Consider the following 12,744-nt stretch of genomic DNA (forward strand, 5'->3'; position numbering starts at 1 on the left):
ATAATAATTCAAACTAATATTTTATTATGACTATCTTAACAAATATTTCAATACAAAAAAATCTAGGAATGCATTCAATAGTTAACAAATTACTATTTAATAAAAGCAAAACACTTGGAATTCCTGTAACTATTATTAAAAAGTTCTTTACAAAAAAATCTCAAAATATTTTTAAAAAATTGAATGAGTGAAATGCTTTCTTCTACAAAAATTCCTAATAAATATGACTGACTGCTGTTGTAAATTACAATACTTCAAAATGAATTAATCCTACACATTAAACTTATAAAATTTATTTAAAAAAAAATTATCAAAAGAGATAATACATAAAATGTATCCTGAAACTTCCTAATGTGCATGAAAGGATGAAGTTTGAGATACATTTTATGTATTGTCTCTTTTAGAAAATTTATAAAAAAAATTATCAAGTTGAAACTTATGATGTCTTGGCAACCTTTTTAATCTAATCCTACAGATGATAGTCAAATTATAAGTTAAATTTTGTAAATATACCTATCAACATATCATACCATCATTAAAATTTCATTTAAAAAATTGTGAATATACTGAATTAATTTGGAATCATAAACTTTTTCATCGGGTTTCAGTCAGTTTGAATACCAATAGTGATTATATAGAAAAACTATCATTCCTTTCTCTCTCATTTTTTTCTAAAATTATCAATGTACTGATAATTAATACAAAAATATATGATAAAAGCATCTTGTTTACTAATTCCTGAGATAGTATTAGTCACTTGAATAACAGCAATATAAAAAATAACTATTGCCGAGATTATTATATTTTAGTAAGTAAAACTTAAAATACATTGTTTAACATTAATGTTAATATAAAATGAAGTATTATTAACTAATTATTGCTTTTTGATATTAAAACTTTTTAAACACTTTGTGATATTAACTATGCAAACAGAATTTTGAATAAGGATTTCATTTATTAACAAAATGTAATTATGCAATAAAAATTAAATTACTTATTCAGTATATATTTTATATTGGATGAAAGCAAATAATCAAATGACAAAAAAAAAAATTATATCAATGCTTCAAGCTAAATATTTCTGCATTTAAAAATATTTTGCCATCGAAAATATTTCCTTCAATGCATAACTTAGGTCAATTATGAGGAAATATTATTACAATAATAATAAAATGCTTTAACAAAGTTAGTAAAATTTATCTTACTATTAAGACTCAGATACCTGAAAGATTTACTAAAAAGATAAACTGTACAGTATTTACAAATACAATTTGTCATATTTTATTTCTATTAATAATCAAGGCTGTAAACTTAAAAAATCTTTGTATGAAAAAGAAACCTTTTCCATAAATGAGAAATCAAAACTATAATGAGCAATAATTTATTGTGACATCAACACAATGCCAGGCTGCAAGTTTTAATCATATTTTTAGTTTATTTAATTTAAAATATATGCTGTCCATCTCAAATTAGTAGTGTCTTGCATCTGTACATCATATTTTCCTGCTAGCAATACTGTCATGCCAGTCATCTATCTAACTCCTTTCAGGGGAAAATTTTTAAATAGAAATAATATGACTTCTGATGCAAACTGGAATTTTGTAAATAGTTAATCGGTGCTCCTGCCATTAAGCTTTCCATATCTGGTGTTTAAATCTTTCATCATAAATTAATAAAATATCAAATATATTTAGTAGTTTTTTTTATGAAAAAATAGCTGCTAAAATTGCAAACCTATAGATATATTATTATTATTTCTTGAAAAGTTTAAGATTACAGTGAATTATATAAAATTTTTTATCAAATTACTATATACATTTGTACTCATCTATTCCAATTTATTTATAAATTCATCTAACTAACTTAAAAAATTAATTATGGAATTAAATGTTAATTTAATTCCTTAAGCACTTTCTTAAATAATTCATTTTTATCTTCACTTCCATTCAGATACACTAAAGATCAAAAAATTTTCTATTAAAATTAAATATAAACTCAAAATGCTTTTCTTTGGTAAAAGATTACAATATAATGTTATGATACTTTGATTAAAAAAAAAATTACCAATATCATTAACTTTTTCTTCCATTTCTTGTTTATTTTTCAAATACATTGGCCAGACACAAATATCAAAATAACCTGGTGGATCAGGTGGATTGTACACACGAACTCTATAATAATTAAAACATATTTTAAATTTATATACAGAGTTAAACTCCTGTTAATACAAAGTTGAAGTAATTTAAAAATTGACACTTTGTATTAATGAAATCTGTATTAATTGAACTTATTAATGTTGAAATGCCTATCCTCTTTCATCCATGAAACCACAAACCTACTTTGTGTTAACAAGGACTTTGCATAAATCATAACATAACAACAAAACTTGACTGTATTATAAGCTCTCATATCCATAATGTTTTGTGATTTATACTAGATACAAAAACTATAATACTGTATTACTTTGAATATAAGCCGCAGTAGAAGTTTAAAATTAGAAAAAATAGTAATAAATAAAAATTATTTTATATATGTGATTTGTGCCAATTGCAGGGCATCTTCTGTTTTTAGGCCCCGAGAATGATTTTGTCTTTTTTTACAGTGAAATAACTTTTCTTTTGTGGCTCTCCAATAACATACATTCTTTTTGTCAAGCATAAATCTTTTACCAGCTGCACAATTTCCAATTTCTTTGGTGCAAAATATAACTTTTCTTTTCAATTCAGCATCATATGTAATCCATTTTTTCCATTGTTAGTGAATATGGATAATAAAAAAATTTAAAATTTGATTCTACACAGCTGCTATCAAACTGGATTAAATCAGAAAAGTGCAAATGGAGAACCACTGAATAAACTGTTATCAATGATCATAATACTATGCACATGAGTAGAGCATAAAGCCAAGATCCAATTGTTGGGGAATGGGAGATCAGCAGAAATAAGAAATTAAAATATTCTCTTTGAATTTATGCTGCACCCTAATTTTACATCTTAAAAATTAGAATAAAATGTGCAGCTTAAATTTGAAGCAATAAGGTATTAAATTGGCAAATTTGTAAATAAAGATAATATTGTTTAATAATTAAGAATTTTGCTATATTAAAATTTATTATAAAATTGATGAATTTTAATATACAAGGGGGTGCAAAAGCAGGTATACAGTTGAGAATCTGAGAAATACAAATGTTTGGTGTTCATTATTACATCTTTTATTATCTATTATATTATCTTTTATTAGTTTATATTCCTTATTTGTATTTTAATTTGTACATAAAAATAAATGTTTTTTCTTCCTATATGCTTTTTTCCCATAATAACAACTATATACCTACTTTTGCACCCCCCTGTATATGTTTATTGTTATTTTATTATTTTTGGGTTTGTTATTGACAAGGTTCTTTTTAGTACAGGTAATGTCTGACAGGACTGTCAGACATACCTGTACTAAATTTATCATTTTAATTATTAATATTTGGAAATTGGAACACTTATTAAAGACTAAATTTTAAATTAATAACAGCTTACAAAATTTTTTTCCATAAAACTAATATTTTAGTTTTAAATGTTTTTAATAAAAAATCCATTCAATGTGCTTCTAGATTATTTTATTACGTATAAAATAATCTAGAAGCACATTCTTTTGGATCAGTAAAGAATAGATTAATAATCAAAAATTTTGTTAAAATGCAGACTACATTTTATTCTGGTAGAGATAGAATTTTGATATTTAAAATTCTAAATATATTTAAAAAATATTACAGCAGTCTGTATTGAAAATTTTTTACATAAATTCTTACTTTGAAAGCAAACAAAAATATTTAGCTTAATTAATTTTATTCAGTATGTGTAAGCATAATCCTAGAGTAAGATTTGAAAAAAAATTAAAAATTATAATTTAGGTGATTTCATTTCATATTTTATAAAAAAAAAAAAAAAAAAAATTTTTGTAGATAAATAATGACCTTACAGATTTTATCTGCAGGGAATTACAGAAAATGTTTTTATAAATGGAAATTTTAATCAAAATGTAATGATACAGAAGTAAACATTTTTAAATTGGCATTTTCATATCTTTTATCATGATGACCTGAAAGTGGCCTGTTAAGGAGGCCGAAGTTCGTCTAATTAAATAATTATGCTGGAATTTTTTAAGGTCTGCTTGTCTCCTTTTATCTTTAGCTTTTTTTAAACAATTTTTTTTTTGTTTTTTATTGTAAAAGTTTCATAAATAGGCTGGAAATGGATCTAAAGAATATTGAATTTGAAAGTTTTGAATATAAAAAATTTTTTTATCCTATTAGTATACCTATTTAGGCTAGTCAATATCAAGCTAATTAATTGTTTTTTTTTTAAATATTATTATTTTATATTTTAAAAATATAATTTTTTTTTTAGTTACGCACCTTGGTGTCCTGCTTGCAAATCACTAGAAACTACTTGGGAAGAGTTTGCAGCTTCTAGCAAAAAATTAGGTATTAGCGTTGGAAAATCAGATGTTACTACTAACCCAGGTAAATTTAAAAAATTTAAATTATTGAGTTTTAATTTAATGTAAGAAAGCATTTTAATATATTGCAACATAGTATATACAGTAGTATGTCTTGAAATATATATAATAAATGTTCGAATTAAACAGGATGGAATGTATACAAAAGGCATATAATATTGTTTAGAGACAGCACTGTACTATGTCTTAAATGAAAAATATTCAATAAGTTAATTTTTCTAGCAATGACCTGTGGGTAAGGGAAAAGGAATCGCTGTTACCTCAAATGGAATGAAGTCTCTTAGTAAAATTAATTAAGTGCAAAAGAAAGCAATTGCAGAAGGAATCTAAATGAACAAGAACAAAAACTATTAGTAATGTAAGGGAGAATGAAAGAGCAGTGTAAGAAGTCATAAGAGACAGGAAAGGAAATGAATTGATAAGAGAGAAGACAATGGTAAAAGATATAATGAAGAAAATATGAGAAAACAAAGAGAGATGGGTAGAATTTGTTGGTAAAATGAAATATAACAGGTGTATGAAAAGAATAATAGAATAGATGTCAGAGAATAGGAGAGATGAAGAATGGGAAGATTGCAAACTGACCTAAACAGGAAACTTGAGAAACAATAGCAACAATTGACAAAAAAGACAGGAAGAGAAGAAGCATATACCTACACTGGATAATAAAAGACGATAAATGATTATAAGATGTCTGTTGTCTAACTGATATATATATATCACTTTGATAATATAAATGGTATCAAGATTTAACTGAAATTCAAGTAGCATATTTGAAATATAAATTGAAATAATTGCATAGAAATAATTTACACATACATACATATTACATGTACAATATACAAGAATTATATATGTGTATATGTATAAAGATGTATGTTTATCTACAACAGGGATGGGCAACCTTTTTCTATGTAAGGGTGCATTTATGACTTTTGAACTGACACAGACTGCACACAAGAGAAGAAAGAAAAGAATTGCAGATAAATCATAATTCATATATGATTATAAATTAACATAAGTGTATTAATACTTGATTTGACTTCTGACACTAATGTGAACATATATCCAAAATATTTGGTTGAATATTAGTCACTGCTAGTTTTAAATTAGTTTTGAATCTGTTAGTCAATTTCTTGTTTTTTACTAAGTTGTAGAAAGATAGAATTTTTGCTGCATACTTTCTTAAATTGGAAAATTTATATATTTATTAATATTTTGGGCATTATATTCATTTTGCTTACCCCTGATCTACAAAATGAATAAGTGTATATTCTATTGACTACTCCTATTCAGTTTTTGTATAGAATTTAGTATTATAATAAGAAATTAAAGAAATGGTAATAATTGAAAACTACAAATATTAATGAGAAATTAAATCTATTTTGGAATAAACTAAAATATTTCATAAAAATATAACAATCTTGAATAGAATTCAGCTGCTATTTTCATGTAAATATATTTAGTTAATTAATAATAATATAAACAAAGGTAGGAATTACGTAATCAATGGCACTAGAGGTAGGCCTAATGCCTAGCTCTAGTGCCAAATTGATTACGTAATTCATTTAGTAATTAGCCTAATACTAGCCCGATAGATTTTCGGCATATTGTTGGTGTTTAGTTAATAATAATAGATTGTGCCTAATGTCTACATCTAGTACCACATTACAGGTAACCCCGTATAACACGGTAGTTACATTCCAAAAAATTGCCGTGTTATGCGAATCAAAGAACTAGTATGAAAAGGAGGGTTAGGTTCCAAAAATTAAAAAAAAAAAAACATGCTACTATATTTTCATAATTAAGTTAAATCTCTTTATTAAAATTTTCTTAAGTGATACATATTAATATAAATTAAACAATGTNAACTTTTTTAAAATTATATATCAAATTAAAATTAATTGTGATATACAAAATTGAAAAACTTTTTAAAATGTAAATTTAGTGTAAAAATCATAATTTGTTTTGGTTTTCATTAAAGATATATTTTGTATCATGTAATGAACAATAAATTTGAGAAAATGTAATAATTTAATTTCTATGTTTCAAATTTAAAAAATTCTATAATAAATAAAATACATGTATTTTTATAATTAAATGATTCATCAAAATAAAAGTATTTTTATTTCTGTACATTAAGATTGATTTATTTCCCATTATTATATTTATTAACTATAATTAATAGATTACCTGCAAGACATTATTTTGAGTTGTTTGTAATTGCATTCTAAGTTTATTAGCAACTCTTTTTTCAGCAGGAAAAAGTTCATCTTCATATCTTTTTATGGCTGACTTCCATATTTGATCTGTGTATGAATTATACTGAAGAGGATTCAAATCTTTAAACACTAAAAAAACTTTATTCATTTGTAATTCATTTTGTTCTTCAAGACTAAGAAGTTTTGTTAATTGATAATGTACAGCTCTCAGATCTAAAATCTAAAAAACATTACAAAGGATAAAATAAGCATCATATATTGAACATTAAAACAAAATAAATGAAAACATTTAATTTTTAAGTTAAAATATATATATATTTTTTTATCGTTATTAACCGAGGAAACCAAGGACATTCAAAAAGTAAGTTTGATAAATGATTTATAAAGAGATTGTTCTTGTTATTGTAAAAAAAACCTCTCTCTCAATAAATAGGATTGATAAATTTTAAATGGATTAATGAATCATCCTTTATCCAGAATACTCTCACCAAACATAGGACCTTTTTCCACTCTCATTGTCCAGTCATGATCCCTTTCATTCCAAAAATCAAGTTTAAAAATTATCCTTTCATTTCAATATCTGACTGGGACTGAGATTATATGACCTTACAAATCCATATAGACCAACATTTTTCTGTTTGTTCATACTGTCATCATATATTCACTTACAATAATGCCACTGCTTATGCCTATGGCACAGGTATATATTTTATCATTATTACAACAAATGACTGTATCATCAAACTATATAATGCAGATTCTAATTGCTATAAACAGATATTCTGTCTAATAATTAGTGATTACATTCAACATTTTTTAAACACAACAAAGCACATTGTGAATAGGCTTAACAATAACATCAAGTTGTATATTTAAACATAAACAAATGAAAGGTGAAATAAAGCTAATGAGAAAATATTAAATATTAACAGTATGCAAATTTTCTTAATAAAAATGCCAACAAACTGAAAAATAAAGTAATTTCTCATGCTTTTACTATAAGAGGTAATTTGCTTTTGGTTTTGTGAATTTTTTTCTAAATTATTAAATCAAAACCTGTTGTAGATAGTTACAGATAACTTAAATGTTATGTAATGTTCACATAGAGAACATAAGTTTGTTTAGTTTGAAAAGATAACTGAAGTTACATAAGCAAGTCCAAAGTGATATTCAAATAAAGATGTTCAATTTTTGTTATACAGACTATACAAATTCTTATGCATTGTCCAGCCAACTCAGCCAAGATTATCAATATGAGTAGACATAAATAAACTAAACCAGTCTATTTGTAAAATAGGGGTTTTTTTCAGATATGGAAGGAAATATTTATGTGTAAAGGACTGTTTTCAGAAGAAGAAAAGTACTTTATGTGGCATGTGTTTTTCTTCCAAGACAAACTGATCTTTTCTTTTAAGTAGGGCAGTAATTTAGGAATTGATGAGGCTTTCTTTTTGATGTAGAAACCATGGACAATCCATGGTTTCTACATCAAAAAGAAAGCCTCATCACAACCAAAGCTATCTAATGCCATTGTTTCCAGAATGTCTTTCTTTGGATGCTGAAGTAAAATTTTGCTCATTGTCATTGCCTGCTTTTTGGCAATTCTTTTTTATTTTCAACAATGATACTCTAGAAATTTGATTCAAACAGTTTGTGGAATGAGCAACAGGAATAATAAAATCACCATTTTTTGCTTTCCTTTTGCTGAATTGAATGTTTTTTGTTCCACTGTGAAAGTATCTGTTATGAGATGTACCTCCATGGTAGAACAAAGAAGCCTTAAAAAGTATATGACAAGACAAAGTAAATCTCATACTAAATTCACTTCTAGCAACTAATGAGCACTTTAGCAAAGCTTCTTTTCTACCTAATACCTTCCAAGATGAGTCCAAGACAAGACAAGAAATGCCTATCATTGACATTTTGCCATCTCTCTTGGCATATCTATGCTGGCTGAGTTATATTGTAGTTTTTTAACATTAACTATATATTGTATTAATTCTTATGAAAACTTTTCTAAAAAGAAATCATTATGAAATTCAAAACTTATTTAAATAATTTCAAATAGCAGGTATTTTTATAGATAAAATTTACTTTTCATAATTATATGATAAAAAATACATTTTTACCTGAAGTAATCTTTCTGAAAATTTTACAATGTATTTTGGAATAAATGCACTTTTCTTCCATGGATGATTTCTAAAATTTGGCCAAAAAATTGTAGTTAATTTTTGACAAATATCTTGCCAAGTTTCACATAAATCAATTGCTTGATGAAGATAATCTTCAATAACAGAAAATGACTGCTCCCATAATCCTAAATGACTAAGCTTCTTCTGAATATGAATAGCAACTGCATTACCTAAAATAAAAATTAATAAAGAATAAAATTAAAGATAAACTTAATGTTCAAAGAATTATTACTTAATTACTATTAGTAAAATAAATTAACATTAAAATTACCATTAGTAAAATTATTATAACTAAAATCTTTCAATGGATAATTGCATCAAAGTAGAAAATTAATTATTCAGCTACTTAAATAAAAAATAACTCATAAATGTCATAAAAAATCTATATACATTTATGAGATATACATACATTCCTTCAATTAATTAGTTAGATGAATCATTTCTAGTTTTAGATATACTGAATTATTGATAAATTTATTCAATATATATTTCATTATTTAACTTATCTTGATTCTTCAAATATCTATATATATATATATTATGGATAATTATAAATAGTAAAAATATATTTAATAGCAGAAGGTAGAAAATTTAATTATTCAGCTAATTAAAAGCCATTAAAATTAAATATGAATTAATATTTGAATAATTTATATTTATTCATATTTAATTGTAATAGTTTAAAATTTTAATTTGTTATGATGCACTCTGAACCAATTATGGTGTCATAATAAAACAACAAAAACAAATGTTTTTGAACCCCTTCTGGGCTCTGCATCAGGTTCTTAACCATATTTTATTATCACACTGTAATTGGTTCAGTGTGTGTCTTTATAATTTCAGTGTGGTGAGTGGTTATTTCAATTTGTTAGTTTAGTACTAACCAATAATATCTAATAAATGTTCCATTCTGTCCTGAGGATATGGAGGAGAATATTCTTCTTGTTTCCAGATATCATCTAACACAGTAAAAACTATATCAAAGAAATCTTTACATTCAACTAATGATAATGAGTTTAAATTAGAAAAACCATTTTCTAATTGATTAAAGATTTCATAAAAATAACTAGCCCTTTGTTTTTCAGAATCACTTTTTCCATTAATTGATTTATCTGCCCAATATTTAAATTCATCTAATGGTGTTTGAATTTCTGGAAAAAAAAATTTATAAAATCAAGTAAATCATGTAAATTCATATTTATAGTATATACATATTATATGTTAATATGTTAATTAATTAACTAGTACTAATCAATCAATAATCAACTAATAAAATTTTCTTTTTCTCCTCTAGATAAAATTTTTTGTATTACATTAATAAATTCCATAGATTTAATAAATCCATTTTGACTAAACTATTTAATTATTTATTGTTATTTTTGTTAACTAATTGATATTTAATGATTCCATCTTTAATGTAATCAATATAAAGCAACAATATATATTCATAACTTAATACATAATCATTCAATAACAATTAATTCATCATTCTTGTTAATAATTTATATTAATTATCAATATAATATTATTATTGATATATTTAAAAATACAATTTTACTACTTTTATATATTTACCAGATAAAGACTTGTTTTGATGTACTTTAACATTGGGATCTGTTTGTCTAACAACTGTACCAAGACCAGCTTCTAAATCACATAATAAGTTCTGTAGTTTTGGATTAAATATTTCACTCCAACGTTCATTTCTTAACAATACAGGAGCAAATACTTTTTTAACAGTGTGATAAAGTGCTGTAATAGGAGAATCAGATATGGATGAAATAAAAATGTCACTATACAAGTTATCTGGTGTGATAACATTTGGATACACCTTCACAAATATTAAGATCCTGTTCTGATTCTTTTCAGAATCCACCTATTAAAATTAAATATAAACTCAAAATGCTTTTCTTTGGTAAAAGATTACAATATAATGTTATGATACTTTGATTAAAAAAAAAATTACCAATATCATTAACTTTTTCTTCCATTTCTTGTTTATTTTTCAAATACATTGGCCAGACACAAATATCAAAATAACCTGGTGGATCAGGTGGATTGTACACACGAACTCTATAATAATTAAAACATATTTTAAATTAACGTATTTATTGCTATCATAAACAATGTAAACACTATCTGTGGGAAAACTGCTCTGTGTAATTCACCTGCCTCTGTCAAATAAGATTAAGTTTAATTATTATATTAAACAAAAACAGAGTTTTATAATTACCTTTGTACTATTTTTCTGTAGTGAGGAAATGGATTGAAATATTCTCCCTTTTTTCTTTTTTAATCTATATTAGAAACTCAAATTATATACTTAATCATAAAAAATTTAATTTCAGAAAAATAAATTAAAATTAAAATATCCATAACAGAATTTTTTATTTGTTTTNGTATTAATGAAATCTGTATTAATTGAACTTATTAATGTTGAAATGCCTATCCTCTTTCATCCATGAAACCACAAACCTACTTTGTGTTAACAAGGACTTTGCATAAATCATAACATAACAACAAAACTTGACTGTATTATAAGCTCTCATATCCATAATGTTTTGTGATTTATACTAGATACAAAAACTATAATACTGTATTACTTTGAATATAAGCCGCAGTAGAAGTTTAAAATTAGAAAAAATAGTAATAAATAAAAATTATTTTATATATGTGATTTGTGCCAATTGCAGGGCATCTTCTGTTTTTAGGCCCCGAGAATGATTTTGTCTTTTTTTACAGTGAAATAACTTTTCTTTTGTGGCTCTCCAATAACATACATTCTTTTTGTCAAGCATAAATCTTTTACCAGCTGCACAATTTCCAATTTCTTTGGTGCAAAATATAACTTTTCTTTTCAATTCAGCATCATATGTAATCCATTTTTTCCATTGTTAGTGAATATGGATAATAAAAAAATTTAAAATTTGATTCTACACAGCTGCTATCAAACTGGATTAAATCAGAAAAGTGCAAATGGAGAACCACTGAATAAACTGTTATCAATGATCATAATACTATGCACATGAGTAGAGCATAAAGCCAAGATCCAATTGTTGGGGAATGGGAGATCAGCAGAAATAAGAAATTAAAATATTCTCTTTGAATTTATGCTGCACCCTAATTTTACATCTTAAAAATTAGAATAAAATGTGCAGCTTAAATTTGAAGCAATAAGGTATTAAATTGGCAAATTTGTAAATAAAGATAATATTGTTTAATAATTAAGAATTTTGCTATATTAAAATTTATTATAAAATTGATGAATTTTAATATACAAGGGGGTGCAAAAGCAGGTATACAGTTGAGAATCTGAGAAATACAAATGTTTGGTGTTCATTATTACATCTTTTATTATCTATTATATTATCTTTTATTAGTTTATATTCCTTATTTGTATTTTAATTTGTACATAAAAATAAATGTTTTTTCTTCCTATATGCTTTTTTCCCATAATAACAACTATATACCTACTTTTGCACCCCCCTGTATATGTTTATTGTTATTTTATTATTTTTGGGTTTGTTATTGACAAGGTTCTTTTTAGTACAGGTAATGTCTGACAGGACTGTCAGACATACCTGTACTAAATTTATCATTTTAATTATTAATATTTGGAAATTGGAACACTTATTAAAGACTAAATTTTAAATTAATAACAGCTTACAAAATTTTTTTCCATAAAACTAATATTTTAGTTTTAAATGTTTTTAATAAAAAATCCATTCAATGTGCTTCTAGATTATTTTATTACGTATAAAATAATCTAGAAGCACATTCTTTTGGATCAGTAAAGAATAGATTAATAATCAAAAATTTTG

At 24.6% G+C, this 12,744-nt stretch overlaps 1 protein-coding gene across 1 annotated transcript; it reads right to left on the reverse strand.

Annotated features, from left to right (window-relative positions):
- Positions 1 to 3,839: 3,839 nt before the first annotated feature.
- Positions 3,840 to 12,522, reverse strand: LOC111640500 (cytoplasmic dynein 2 heavy chain 1-like). Its single transcript, XM_023386501.1, has 6 exons — positions 12,505 to 12,522; positions 10,499 to 10,799; positions 9,808 to 10,074; positions 8,861 to 9,093; positions 6,703 to 6,951; positions 3,840 to 3,860 (listed from the first exon to the last, which is right to left on the reverse strand). The coding sequence occupies exons 1-6, from the start codon at positions 12,520 to 12,522 to the stop codon at positions 3,840 to 3,842; spliced, it is 1,089 nt and encodes a 362-aa protein (XP_023242269.1).
- Between the last annotated feature and the right edge of the window lie 222 nt (positions 12,523 to 12,744).

This window comes from Centruroides sculpturatus, unplaced genomic scaffold (genome assembly GCF_000671375.1).
Source record: "Centruroides sculpturatus isolate CEXI.00-Female unplaced genomic scaffold, Cexi_2.0 scaffold1265, whole genome shotgun sequence".
Classification (NCBI taxonomy): Eukaryota; Metazoa; Arthropoda; class Arachnida; order Scorpiones; family Buthidae; genus Centruroides; species Centruroides sculpturatus.